This window comes from Hyla sarda, chromosome 1, assembly GCF_029499605.1.
Source record: "Hyla sarda isolate aHylSar1 chromosome 1, aHylSar1.hap1, whole genome shotgun sequence".
Taxonomy (NCBI): Eukaryota; Metazoa; Chordata; class Amphibia; order Anura; family Hylidae; genus Hyla; species Hyla sarda.
This window is the reverse complement of record NC_079189.1, coordinates 127,082,396-127,097,854: the sequence shown is the minus strand read 5'-3', so window position 1 is coordinate 127,097,854 and position 15,459 is coordinate 127,082,396. Positions and strand designations below refer to the sequence as shown.

Below are 15,459 nucleotides of genomic sequence, written 5' to 3'. Positions count from 1 at the left end.
CCTTGGATCTGGTGGCGAGGGATGTGAAGAGAGTGATACTAGTATAAAAGTTATCCACGTAAAGGTAGTAACTTTTATCTAGCAAAAGGCCCCAAATGATTTTCCCGCTAACACCCAGAGTGGGGGGACATTCTGGGGGTTCAATACGGGAATCTCGTCCCTCATACACCATAAAGTTGCAAGTGTACCCTGAGGTACTCTCGCAAAGTTTATACATCTTCACGCCATACCGCACTCGCTTGGTAGGGATGTATTGCCGGAAGCTGAGTCTCTCCTTAAAGCTGATGAGAGACCCATGAGAGAGCCTTGGGACATAGGCCTCCCAAAATTTGGCCCCAAAGTGATTGATGACTGGCCTGATATTATACAGGCGGTCATACGCGGGATCACTTCTGGGGGGGCATGCCGCATTATCAGCATAATGCAAACATTTCCGAATGGCCTCGAACCGGGGATGTGTCATGGCCATACTGTAAAGCGGGGTCTGGTAAAGGACATCCCCACTCCAGTATTGCCGGACACTGGGTTTTTTAACTAGATCCATATGCAGTATGAGGCCCCAAAATGTCCTTATTTCGGCTGCATTGACTGGGTACCACTCATTGGGTCTAGTTAAAAATGAGCCCGGGTTTGCAGCGACGAACTGTTGGGCGTACAGGTTCGTCTGGTCAACCATCAGATTGACATAGTCGTCACTGAAAAAAAAATGAAATAGTCCATTTCAGTGAACCCGACAATGTCAATCTTGACTCCTGAGTCGCCAACAAACTCAGGAATCACGGGCTCGTGGTCTGCTGGCTGAGTCCAGACAAGTTCGTCGGTATGGGGCACCAGTAAACTTGGCTGGGGGGCTTGACTAGTATGAGCACCAGGGGGACTCAGCCTCGCTTGGCGTCGCCTCCGCCTTGGTGGCTAATCATCAGAAGATGATGAGGAGGAAGAGGAAATAAGGAAGGTGGGGTCTTCCTCGACCTCTGAGGCACTTTCAGAGTCGGAGGCAAGTAAGGCATATGCCTCCTCCGCTGAAAACGCCCTGCGGGCCATTTCTCTACTATAATGGGGGTGAAATGTATATATGTCGGGGGGGGGAACTTTATTGGTGTGTGTGTGCTGCGTGTGGTGTGGTGCGATACTACCTCCCTAACCTGCCCTAACCAGCCCTAACCTAACCTAACTAACTAACCTAACTAACCCTAAGAACAAAAATATAAAAATATAAAATAAAACTAAACTAAAAAAAGAAAAAGAAACTTAAAAAAAAAAAAGACTTCTAGCGCAAAAAAACCTGCGCCAAGAAAAAGTGTTTACCTAATCAGTGATGTGCACACTGATTAGCGCTTGGTGGTAGCAGGAGGCGCAGAAGTCAGTGGGGGGTCTGGCCACTCAGCCCAGAACAGTGGCTGATGGCACATACACAGACCCTCACACAAAAAACCCGAAAAATAAAATGAACAACGATTAAAACCCCAAAAAAAGCACCCACCTGAACCCCAAAAAAAAAAACGATAATCAGTGATAAATCACTGACAGCGGTGGGGTGCGGTCCATCCACACAACACAGGCCTGCTACTGGTGGCATGGACCGCCTATAGGTGCAAAAAATAAAATAACAAAGACACTTTAATCCCTGAAAATACGCCTTCACCACACAAAACGCTGATCAGTAGGGATCGACCGATATAGATTTTTTAGAGCCAATACCGATAACCTGTGAACTTTCAGGCCGATAGCCGATAACTTATACCGCATTTTAATCCCCCCCGGGCTCTTTAAATCAATGAACTGAAGCGGCTTTTGTGGGGCCAGAGACCTCCGCTGCCGCCTGCTTCTCTCCCCCTGCCTGTCCTGGGGTCCTGAGTCCAACCACCACCGCTGCCAGAGACCGCCGCCGCCACCTGCTTCTCTCCCCCTGCCTGTCCTGAGTCCAACCACCGCCACTGCCAAAGACTGCTGCCCGCTTCTCTCCCCCTGCGTGCCCTGGGGTCCTGAGTCCATCCACCGCCGCTGCCAGAGACCGCTGCTGCCGCCCACTTCTCTCCCCCTGCCTGTCCTGGGGTCCAACCACTGCCGCTGCCAGAGACTGCCGCCGCTGCCCCATTGCCTCCCCCATCCCCGGTTTTATAATTACCTGTTCCCACGCTACTTGTGGCTCCGGCGGCGTCCTGAGCTGTCACTGTGCGCTGGGCCGCTGACAGTGACGTCACTTTGTGGACGTCACTCGTCATTGTGCAGCACACAGCAATAGCGCAGGACGCCAATACCGATAACTTAGAAAATCATGCATATAGGCCGATAATATCGGCCAAACAGATAATCAGTCGATCCCTAATCAGTACTACGGGACTGATCAGCGGCAGGGGGGCTTTAGCTAACGGTGGCGGACCACTCTTTTATAGCTAAGAGGGCCCGCCACACATTTAGCAAAAAAAAAAAAAAAAAGGTCTACGCCCCCAAAAAATGCTGGGGGCAGACCGCAGAGACCCTGTAGGGCTGGGGTCACGCAGCTAAAGGTGCTACGGACCACGGATAGTCTTTAAGGACTTTGAAACGGGGGTGTATGGATACGCCCGCTGTCCTTAAGGGGTTAAGGTCAAAATGGGCTATGTCCTTAAGGGGTTAAGGTAAAAAATGGGTCTGTCCTTAATGGGTTAAACAGGTAAGCACTGAGATTAAAAGCACTCTCTAAAAGCACTGAGATTAGAAGCACTCCTAATATGATCTTTATACCTGAATGAAAGACACCTGTTCACAGAAGCAATCAATCAGATTCCAAACTCTCCATGATGGCCAAAACTAAATACCTGTCCAAAGATGTCAGGGACAAGACCTACACAAGGCTGAAATGAGCTACAAGACCATCGGCAAAAATCTTGTGAGACATGCGATTATTCGCAAATTGGTCGGGGGCTCCATGCACAATCTCACCTCATGGAGTTTCAGTGATCATGAGAACAGTGAGGAATCAGCCCTGAACTACACGAGAAGATCTTGTCAATGATCACCAATCACCAAGAAAACAATAGGTAACACATTATGCTGTGAAGGTCTGAAATCCTGCTGGTCACTCTGCTCAAGAAAGCACTTGCACAGGTCTGAAATTTGCCAATGAACATCTGCATGATTCAGAGGTCCATTGCCAATCTTCAGAGGGGCCTGTACGTGTTTATTTGAGTGATAATAATAGATCCATCCACATATTCAACTGATAACTTACAACATATTTATTTGCCCATATCATAGGACTTACCGTATTTTTCTCCGTATAAGACGCACTTTTTCTTCCCCAAAACTGGGGGGAAAAAGTTGGTGCGTCTTATACGGCGAATATACCCCTATCGCGGCGGTCCCTGCGGCCATCAACGGCCGGGATCCGCGACTAATACAGGACATCACCGATTGCGGTGATGCCCTGTATTAACCCTTCAAACACGGCGATCAAAGCTGACCGCCGCGTCTGAAGGGAAAGGGACACTAACCCGGCTGTTCAGTCGGGCTGTTCGGGACCGCCGCGATTTCACCGCGGCGGTCCCGAACAGCCCGACAGAATAGCCGGGTTAGTGCTTACAGGACACCGGGGGGGACCTTACCTGCCTCCTCAGTGTCTTCTCCGTTCAGGGATCCCCTGTATGCCGGCGCTCTCCTTCCTCGTCATCCCGTCGTCGCGTACGTGCGTCGGCGTGCGTAACGACGTGATGGCGGCGACGGAGAGCGAGGATACTCGGCCGGCAGCAGAGACGTTCCGGAGCAACGGGGACACGGCGACAGCGATGGAGCGACATCCAGGGCAGCGGTGAAATGTCCGGAGCGGCGGGGACACGTGAGTATTACCTCCTCCTGCAGTGGTCTTCAATCTGCGGACCTCCAGATGTTGCAAAACTACAACTCCCAGCATGCCCGGACAGCCAACGCATGCTGTCCGGGCATGCTGGAAGTTGTAGTTTTGCAACATCTGGAGGTCCACAGGTTGAAGACCACTATTGGGTTCAAAATTTTACCCCTAAAAATTGGGTGCGTCTTATACGCCTATAGGACGAAAAATACGGTATGTGTTGTTAGAATTAGATTCAGATTAACATTGTATGCACTGCACCTGGTATAACGCTTTGTATAACATTTCATCTTATACTGAATCTAAGTGTGCGTTCACACGGGCGTATTTGTCAACGGATCCGCAGCTGCGGATCCGCTGACATAGGCCCCTAAAGTGCTATCCTCTTTGTGCCTGCTAATAGCGGCAATCCGCCGCTACCAGCAGACACACTGCGATGTGCGAGTTACTCTGCAGTGTACTCGCACACATCGTGGCCGCTCTCTGTGTAGCTCAGGGAGCCGGGGGAGCGGCTGCGATATGCGGGATGTGCGGATACACTGCGACTCGCACTTCACAGTGTGTCTGCTGGTAGCGGCGGATTGCCGCTATTAGCAGGCACAAAGGGCAGCACTTTAGGGGCCTTTGTCAGCGGATCCGCAGCTGCGGATCCGCTGACAAATACCCCCGTGTGAATGCACCCTCAAGCATCCACACTTTTTTCATCTTATACATTTTGTAGAGAAGAGGGAGGTTTTATCCTTTTTTTCACCCTGCTCGCACCTTTCATTTTTTCTGGTACGCTGACAGTCATGTAGTTTGGGCCTCTGCTTGCTCTATTTAAGCAGCGGTGTGGTCTTTTATCAAACAGCTTTCTTCTTGACCTGGTTGCTGGAGGACAACAGTGCGCATGACAGCCCTGACCTGATCGGGATCCCTTTACCATTAATGCACATTTTGTGGGTGCAGCAGTGTGGCCGGCTGTATGGCTGTCAGATGACATGCAGTTGAACATGCCAGACATTGGCTCCATTAACTCACTAAATTAAGGATTGCAGCAGTAGGTGGCACAATTCACAACAGCTCCCACAACCATATCCAAGGTGCCTGGTACCTGAGTGGTTGAATTTTGGACCATGGTATTTACTCATTCAATGCATGATTTTTGATTTACATTTTCATTGTGCTGTGTTTGATGTATGTATGTATGTATGCATTGTTGCGTTTAACCTATGCTTTTTTGGCATATTTTTCTTAATCTATGGACTTTTTTAAGGTGTATCAAATAGAATTTACATTGTATAGAGTTTATAGTCCTGTAATACGTGAGCTCAAAATCCACTGAATAGACAGAGCGAAACAATAAAATTCTGTCTACTCATAGCCACCATTAGAAGGTGCCCAGGACCTGGCTAAACACTTGATTATACATTGAACGCAATAGTAAAATGTCCTAAAAGTAGATAAAGAAAACAAAATCAAACATATCAAAAGTATAAGACTTGGTCATTTATTTATTGAGGAAAATGATCCAATATCCCAAATCTGGTAGTGGCAAAAGTATGTGAACCTTTAGGATTAGCAGATAATTTGAAAGTACAATTAGAGGTTGGTGTTTTTAATTATTGGGATGACAGTGAGGTGTGAGTGACGTGTTTTAATGAAAGTGTTTGGGCCCTTTAAATGGGCACTGTCATTAAAACAAACTTTTGCTATTGCACTCATTATGGTAAATAGAAAACTTCATTTTTTTAAACAAAGTACATTAGAAAGATTTTTTATGTTTTATTTGTGTTTAAAAAAGCTGCCACTAGGTGTCTCCCTACTTGTCAAGAGCACATTTCCCCTATCTCTTGCACAGACCTTGGACTCCTGCTGGCCTGGCAGAAGCCCAAAAGCAGGAAAAATGCAGTCTGGAGTGCTGAGGGGGTGCAGCCTTACCCAATCATAGCTCATCTCACACTGAACTGCTGTGGGCCATGTGTAGCAGGGTGAGGGAGGAAGTTCTCCCCTGCATGGCTTCAGATGATGTCACGCCTGCTGAAAATACAGAGCAATATCAAGGTAGAAAACTAAAAAAATAATAAAAAATAAAGGCAGGGGGTGGTTTATCATGATGGGGCAGTGAACTGGGAAGATTAGAAAATTTTACAAGATCATGACAGGTACTCTTTAACATTCTGTGAGCAGCAGGCGCTGACTTAATCACTCGGCACTAGGGCCACTTGGCAATGCATTTCCTAGCAATTTCCACAAAAAATTCTCTTTTCAGAGTTCAGAAATCTTAATTTCTGCTGCAGATGTTGCTGGTGTCGAAATTTTGCCGAATGCACGGTGCAGCAGAATCCCATTAAAAACAATTGGAGGCTGCTGCAATGGAATTTCTGAGCAGAAATCTTCTCCTGTCAATCACATCCAGCTCTGAGTCAACATTGGCAGCCTGGGAATGAAAAGTGCTGCTGAGCACTGTACCTGTCTATTACTGATTATCACAGCAGGTCTCAGGACTGTGCATGTTGTGCTGTGAAATGGTGTTGTTACCCATAATTTTTTTTACTTACTAAGCTCATTGGAGGCTCTGTTGGTTGTCTGGTGAACAGCCCAACCTGATTACAGTCAATGGAGTCCATTGAGCACTATTGGAGTCTGCATGCCATGAATTCTACAGTGCTATTTTTTCCATAGTTCTGCTCCAATGACTGAGCAAAGCATGGAAGGAACAACACTGGTCTGAACCTAGCCTAAAGTATCAACAACAAATGCAATGAATTGCTTATTTTAGGAATAAAAACAGAGAATAGATAATGAGGTGAAGATGTAACATTCACACCTAGGCCTAAAGCCTGAAGATGTGATGTCACACCAAGGCCTGGAACAACCCCGAGGTCCCTTTCCCACATATGTGGACACAAATATTATAAATGGAACATGGGAGATACTGCAGGTGCCCTATTACAGATTTTGCATTAAAGGAATACTGTAGTGCAAAATAACTTATCCCCTATCTGAAGGATATGGATAAGTTATAGATCGCGGGTGGTTAGACCATTGGGACCCCTGTGAACCCCTGTATAGGGCCCCTGCAGTCTGAATGAAGGGAGCGTTCCGTCCCCGCATGACGTAGCGGCTGACACGCCCCCTCCATGTATCTCTATGGGATACATGTGGGGCGTGTCAGCTGCCGCATCATGCTAGGGACAGACACACCCCCTTCCTGCCGACTGCCAGCGCCCCATACAGGAGATCGCGGTGGGTCTGACCGATGGGACCCCCCCGCGATCTATAACTTATCCCCTATCCTTCGGATAGGTTATTTTGCACTACAGTATTCCTTTAAGGCCCAGAAACATCAAGTTACAATTTGCAGCTTAAAGGGGTACTCCACCCCTAGACATCTTATCCCCTATCCAAAGGATAGGAGATAAGATGTCTGATTGCGGGGGTCCCGCCACTGGGGATCCCCCGCAATATAGCATGCAACACCCTCCCATAGACTTGCATTGAGGGGGCGGGGTGTGACGTCATACGGGGGCGGAGTTGTGACGTCACGATCTTCCGTCCCCGTGGTCGGGAGCCAGAACCTCCAGCACTTCCGGAAGCAGATACAAGTGGGTTCTGCATGCTATATTGCGGAGGTCCCCAGCGGCAGGGCCCCCGCGATCAGACATCTTATCCCCTATCCTCTGGATAGGGGATAAGATGTCTAGGGGTGGTGTACCCCTTTAATCTGGGAAATCTGGATGACAACACTTTAAACTGTAATGGTTGCCTGTATGGTCTGCACAGAAATCACATAGATGAAGAGAACTTGAGAACAGAAATAACCTGATTCTAATTTTCTTTGCAGCACTATGCTTCAGGTCACTATGAGAAGGCACTGCTTGCAATTTTAGCAGGTGATGGACAAGAATGGTGATGGACAGAGATACCTCTGGGATAACCTCTACCAAAGAAGTCAATGGATATCATGAATGATGAAAAATGATCACACACGTGCAACAGAAAATGTATCATTGAATCATAACACGTTCATAATCTTAATTAATGTTCCTAATAAAGTCAGAAATTCCCATAAATACTCATTTATGCAAAAGATCTGTGCTTCCACAGCAAATACTGAATGATGTTGCCTCATAAATATAATGTCCAGTGGGCACTGTGCCACGTCTCTACAATCTAATTCAAAAGCCTTCTGTTTGTATAGATTTTTTATATAACGCAAGGCAATGTGTAATATGTGGTAAAATCTTCTTCCTCACCATCCCCGGAGACGTTCCTGCCCGCAGGGATGGGAAGGATATGAAGTCAGAAAGTTTCCCCACCTTGCACCATAAGTAGTCCCCCTCAGCTTGATTGACAGCCAGGACACGGCCCGCTCTGCCTCGTCTGCTTAGCGAGTGACACGGGCTGTTTATCACTCTGAGGGGGCGTATTGTGTTATATACAGACCTCCAGCTTGCATGCTTCCTGATTTTCTAACAGCCAGTGCAGAAGAGTATCAAGAGGGGACATGTGGCCTGGGGGCAAGTAGGACGAAGGCAGGGGAGCAACCACATCTTACTTCTGTGCAGGAACTCCTGCCCTTCATGGATAGGAGAGTGATTGAAGGGGTACTCCAGTGAAAAACAATCGTATTCCTATCAACTGGCTCCAGAAAGTGAAACACATTTGTAAATTACATCTATTAAAAAATCTTAATCCTTCTAGTACTTATTAGCTGCTGTATGCTCCACAGGAAGATGTATAGTTATTTTCTGTCTGACCACAGTGCTCTCTGCTGACACCTCTATCCATGTCAGGAACTGTCCAGAGCAGGAGAGGTTTGCTATGGGGATTTGCTTTTACTCTGGACAGTTCCTTACATGGACAGAGGTGTCGGCAGAGAGCACTGTGTTCAGACAGAAAAGAACAACTCAACTCCTCTGTAGTATACAGCAGGTAATAAGTACTGGAAGGATTAAGATTTTTTAATAAAAGTAATTTACAAATCTGTATAACTTTCTGGCATCAGTTGATTTGAAGAAAAAAATAAAACATTTCCACCGGAGTACCCCTTTAACCCGTACAGGACCTAGGGCGTATGGATAAGCCTTCTGTACCTGGATCAGCAGGCACCCCGTGCAAATGCCCAGGGGGGTCATCAGACCCCCCCATGTCGGCGATCAGCGCAAATCGCAAGTGAATTCACACTTGCAATTTGCGCCGAATCCGGGTCATATGGGTCTATGGTGAGCCGGAATATAAGGGGGATCGCGGTTGTCTAAAACACCCACGATCCCCCTGTAGCGATAGGAGTGAGGTGGCAGGGATGCCACCCCTCCTATCTCTGCTATTGGTGGTCTAGACGCGACCACCAATAGCAGATCAGGGGCGGGGGGGTTTACTTTTGTTTTCCCCGTTCTGCCCACCCACAATAGGCGCGGCAGGACGGGGAAACGACGGGGACCGAACGCCGAAGCTGCGGGATGGGATCGGCAGCAGTGATCGGCGCGGGCGGCGTGTCGTGCAGCAGAAGAGGACGGCTCTCTGGATCCGACAGAAGCCGGTAAGTTGCCTAAAAACATCTAGAGGGCTACAGTCTGAGACTGTAGTCCTCCAGATGTTGCAAAACTACAACTCCCAGCATGCCCAGACAGCTGCTGGGCATGGTGGGAGATGCAGTTTTGCAACAGCTGGAGGTCTACAGTTTAGAGTCCACTGTACAGTGATCTCTATACTGTAGCACTCTAGATCTTGCAAAACTACAACTCCCAGCATGCCCACATAGCTGTTTGCTGTCTGTGCATGCTGGAATTTGTAGTTTTGCAACATCTGGAGGTCCACAGTTTGGAGATCACAGTGCAGTGGTCTCTATCTGTAGCCCTCCAGATGTTGCAAAACTGCAAATCCCAGCATGCTGAAACAGCTGTCTCGGCATGCTGGGAGTTGTGGTTGCGATCCCTCATGCTGGGAGTTGTAGTTTTGCAACAGCTATAGGCACACTGGTTGGAAAATACTGAGTTAGGTAACAGAACCTAACTGAAGGTTTTCCAACCAGTGTGCCTCCAGCTGTTGCAAAACTACAACTCCCAGCATGCAAGGTCTATCAGTACATGCTGGGAGTTGTAGTTTTGAAACAGCTGGAGGTTTGCCCCCCCCCCCCAAGTGAATGTACAGGGTACATTCACACGGGCGGGTTTACAGTAAGTTTCCTGCTTCAAGTATGAGCTGCGGCAAATTTTTCGCCGCAGCGCAAATTTCTAGCGGGGAACTCACTGTAAACCTGCGGCCGTGTGAATGTACCCTAAAAACACTACACTACACTAAAAGATAATAAAGGGTAAAACACTACATATACACCCCTTACACTGTCCCCCCAATAAAAATGAAAAATTTATTGTACGGCAGTGTTTCCAAAACGGAGACTCCAGCTGTTGCAAAACAACTCCCAGCATCTCCGGACAGCCACTGACTGTCCAGGCATGCTGGGAGTTTAGTAACAGCTGGAGACACCCTGTTTGGGAATCACTGGCGTAGAATACCCCCTATGCCACCCCTAATTTAGTCCATCCACCCCTATGCAATCCCTAATTTAGTCCTCAAATGCGTATGGCGCTCTCTCACTTCAGAGCCCTGTCGTATTTCAAGGAAACAGTTTAGGGTCACATATGGGGTATTTCTGTACTCGGGAGAAATTGCGTTACAAATTTTGGGGGGCTTTTTCTCCTTTTACCCCTTATGAAAAGGAAAATACCCCATATGTAAGTGTAAAAATGCTCTGCGGGCGCATAACAAGGCTCAGGAGTGAGAGCGCACTATGTACATTTGAGGCCTACATTGGTGATTTGCACAGGGGTGGCTAATTTTACAGCGGTTCTGACATAAACGCAAAAAAATAAATACCCACATGTGACCCCATTTTGGAAACTACACCCCTCGCGGAAAGTAACAAAGGGTATAGTGAGCCTTTACACCCCACAGGTGTTTGACGAATTTTCATTAAAGTTGGATGGAAAAATGAAAAAAAATAAAAATTTCACAAAAATGCTGGTGTTACCCAAAATTTTTCATTTTCACAAGGAAACATAAGAAAAAAGCCCCCCAAAATTTGTAACCCCATTTTTTCTGAGTAAGAAAATGCCCCATATGTGGATGTAAAGTGCTCGGTGGGCGAACTACAATGCTCAGAAGAGAAAGAGCACCATTGGGATTTTGAAGTTAAAATTTGTCCAGAATTGAAGGCTACATGTGTTTACAAAGCCCCCATAGAGCCAGAACAATGGACCCCCCCCACATGTGACCCAATTTTGGAAACTTCCCTCACGTAATGTAATAAGGGGTACAGTGAGCATTTACGCCCCACAGGTGTCTAACAGATTTTTGGAACAGTGGTCCGTGAAAATGAAAAATGTAATTTTTCATTTGCACAGCCCACTGTTCCAAAGATCTGTCAAACGCCAGTGGGGTGTAAATACTCACTGCACCCCTTATTAAATTCTGTGGGTGGTGTAGTTTCCAAAATGGGGTCACGTGGGGGGGTCCACTGTTCTGGCACATGGCCCCCGACTTCTATTCCAACAAAATTCTGTCTTCAAAAGCTCAATGGTGCTCCTTCTCTTCTGAGCATTGTAGTGCGCCAGCAGATCACTTGATGTCCACACATTGGGTATTTCCATACTCAGAAGAAATGGGGTTACAAATTTTGGGGGTAATTTTCTCCTATTACCCCTTGTAAAAATATAAAATGTGGGGAAAAACCAGCAATTTTGTGAAAAAAAAATTTTTTTTTCATTTACACATCCGACTTTAGCAAAAAGTCGTCAAACACCTGTGAGGTTTTAAGGCTTACTGTACCCCTTGTTGTATTCCTTGAGGGGTGTAGTTTCTAAAATAGAGTAGAGAGAGAGAAAAAAGTGGAGAGAGGACAGCGCCTCGTGTGATACCGTAAAAACAACGGACCCCAGTTGGAAACCCTGGCAGGGTAAACTCTCACCTGGTGACCCTCTTGAGGGTTATGCGTATCTCCCCGTTTCCAGGGGTGTTGGAAGTGTCCGTGCTGCAGCCGAGGTGCCTTGACTGGTATCCTATGCAGGAACCCGTAGGATAATGGATTATGGAGAGAAAAAGGAGGCCCTTAGGTCCGGCGCTGCTTGGTCCACAAAGGTTCAGTCGAAATAGTGATGGAGGTTAAAAGTGGTTTATTTAAAATTGATAAATAAAACAATTTTCCAAATGCATGCGAGCAATACTAGTTTCTAAAATAGTATGCCATGTGTTTTTTTTTTTTTTTTTTTTTGCTGTTCTGGCACCATAGGGGCTTCCTAAATGCAACATGCCCCACAAAAACCATTTCAGAAAAACTCACTCTCCAAAATCCCATTGTCGCTCCTTCCATTCTGAGCCCTCTACTGCACCCGCCGTACACTTGACATACACATATAAGGTATTTCCTTACTCGAGAGAAATTGGGCTACACATTTTAGGAAGATTTCTCTCCTTTTACCCCTTGTAAAATTTCAAAAACTGGGTCTACAAGAACATGACAGTGTAAAAAATGAAGATTTAGAATTTTCTCCTTCAATTTGCTGCTATTGTGAAACACCTAAAGGGTTAACAAACCTTTTGAATGTCATTTTGAATACTTTGGGGGGTGCAGTTTTTATAATGGGGTCATTTGTTGAGCATTTCTAATATGAAAGCCCTTCAAATCCACTTCAAAACGGAACTGGTCCCTGAAAAATTTTGATTTTGAAAATTTTGTGAAAAATGTGAAAATTGCTGCTGAACTTTGAAGCCCTCTGATGTCTTCCAAAAGTAAAAACATGTCAACGTTATGATGCAATCATAAAGTAGACATGTTGTATATGTGAATCAATATATAATTTATTTGGAATATTAATTTTCCTTATAAGCAGAGAGCTTCAAAGTAAAAAAAATGCAAAATTTTAAATTTTTTCATAAAATTTTAGCATTTTTCACTAAGAAATGATGCAAGTATCGACAACATTTTACCACTAACGTAAAGTAGAATATGTCACGAAAAAACAATTTCGGAATCAGAATGAAAGGTAAAAGCATCCCAGAGTTATTACTGCTTAAAGTGACAGTGGTCAGATGTGCAAAAAATGGCCGGGTCCTACAGTGAAAATTGGCTGGGTCCTTAACCCCTTAAGGACCAAGGACGTACCGGTACGTCCTTGGTCCTGCTCTTCTGGTATAACGCGGGGTTACACAGTAACCCCGCGTCATATCACGGTGGGCCCGGCGTCATAGTGAAGCCGGGACCCGCCTCTAATAGCGCACAGCGCCGATCGCGGCGCCGCGCGCTATTAACCCTTTAGCCACGCGCTCAGAGCTGAGCCACGCGGCTAAAAGCGAAAGTTCCCAGCTAGCTCAGTCAGGCTGTTCGGGATAGCTGCGGCTAATCGCGGCATCCCGAACAGCTGACAGAACAGCGGGAGGGCCCCTACCTGCCTCCTCGCTGTCCGATCACTGAATGACTGCTCAGTGCCTGAGATCCAGGCATGAGCAGTCATGCGGCAGAATCGTTGATCACTGGTTTCTTATGAGGAACCAGTGATCAGCATAGGAGATCAGTGTGTGCAGTGTTATAGGTCCCTATGGGACCTATAAAGTGAAAAAAAAAAAAGTGAATAAAGATCATTTAACTCCTCCCCTATTAAAAGTTTGAATCACCCCCCTTTTCCAATAAAAAAAAAACACAGTGTAAATAAAAATAAAAATATATGGTATCACCGCGTGCGGAAATGTCCGAATTATAAAAATATATCATTAATTAAACTGCTCGGTCAATGGCGTGCGCGCAAAAAAATTCAAAAGTCCAAAATAGTGCATTTTTGGTCACTTTTTATATCATTTAAAAATGAATAAAAAGCGATCAATAAGTCCTATCAATGCAAAAATTGTACCGATAAAAACTTCAGATCACGGCGCAAAAAATGAGCCCTCATACAGCCCCATACAGGGAAAAATAAAAAAGTTATAGGGGTCAGAAGATGACAATTTTAAACGTATTAATTTTCCTGCATGTAGTTATGATTTTTTCCAGAAGTCCGACAAAATCAAACCTATATAAGTAGGGTATCATTTTAATCATATGGACCTAGAATACATATCAGGTGTCATTTTTACCGAAAAATGTACTACGTAGAAACGGAAGCCCCCATTGTCGCACAATGATTTTTTTTCCCGCTTCACCGTAGATTTTTGGGCAAAATGACTGACGTCATTACAAAGTAGAATTGGTGGCGCAAAAAATAAGCCATCATATGGATTTTTAGGTGCAAAATTGAAAGTTATGATTTTTTAAAGGCAAGGAGCAAAAAACGAAAATGCAAAAACGGAAAAAACCCCGGTCCTTAAGGGGTTAAAGGGTTGACCTCACTGCACAGAGCAAGAAGACAGTGATAAGTAAGATGTGTGTGCACTCATTATTTTGCTATAAGACCATGTTTCATACTCCAGTCACCTCCAGAGCTGTACTAACTATTCTGCTGTTACATCAAGCCTTATCCTTAAGTCACCTTCAAAGCTGCAGCCACTGTTCTGCTGTTACATTATGTCTTATCCTTCTGTCACCTCCAGAGCTGCTTTCCTTATTCTGCTCTTGGCTCATATCTTATACTCTAGTCACCTCCAGAGCTGTACTGACTAATCTGCTGTTACATTATGTCTTATCCTCTTGTCACCTTCAGAGCCGCAGTCACTTTTATGCTCTTGCATCATATCTTATACCCTAGTCCCCTCCAAAGCGGAAGTCACTATTCTGCTACTACATCATGCTGTTTTAATTTGTCTTATAACAAAGTCACCTCCAGAGCTGCATCGGATGTCTAAGGGTGATAGGAGTGTGATTGCTGTAATCCCACACCTATCACAGCCAAGCAGGGGTCAGGGGTAGTCTGCCCCAGGTCATCTCACAATTCACAGCTCTGTAACTTGTGTGCTGAAAGTGTTAAAGGGGTACTCCTGTGGAAAACTTTTTTTTTTAAATCAACTGGTGCCAGAAAGTTAAACAGATTTGTAAATCACTTCTATTAAAAAATCTTAATCCTTCCAATACATTTTATGAGCTGTATACTACAGAGGAAATGCTTTTCTTTTTGGATTTATCTGATGTCACGAACACAGTGCTCTCTGCTGACCTCTGCTGTCCATTTTAGGAACTGTCCAGAGCAGCATATGTTTGCTATATGTTTGCTGTTCTGGACAGTTCCAAAAATGGACACCAGAGGTCAGCAGAGAGCACTGTGTTCGTGACATCAGAGAAATCCAAAAAGAAAAGCATTTCTTCTGTAGTATATAGCCCCTAAAAAGTACTGGAAGGATTAAGATTTTTTAATAGAAGTAATTTACCAATCTGCTTAACTTTCAGGCAACAGTTGATTTAAAAAAAACTGTTTTCCACGGGAGTACCCCTTTAAGTCCTACTGTACTGCACAGTGGTAATGCAGGGCTGTACTCACTGCTGTGCTACCTACTCTTACTGAGGGAGAGGAGTCAGCACAGACAAATTTTAGGCACTAGAGAAAGCCTGGCTCTCTGGTCCCCGGACTTGGAAGTGCTGACTGTGCTTAAAGGAGTATTGCAGTCTTACACACTTATCCCTTATCCGCAGGATCTTCACGATCTCCCGTACGGGGACCCGGCAT

The 15,459-nt window shown here is 45.6% G+C and overlaps 1 protein-coding gene across 1 annotated transcript in view; it reads left to right on the top strand.

Moving 5' to 3' along the window:
- ANXA10 (annexin A10) overlaps positions 1-7,872 on the top strand; it is an 88,044-nt gene extending 80,172 nt beyond the window's left edge. Inside the window, exon 11 of the mRNA XM_056551716.1 lies at positions 7,656-7,872. Within this exon, the coding sequence (XP_056407691.1) occupies positions 7,656-7,724 (69 nt within the window). The 3' untranslated portion in view covers positions 7,725-7,872. The remainder of the gene's footprint in view (positions 1-7,655) is intronic.
- Positions 7,873-15,459: the final 7,587 nt, after the last annotated feature.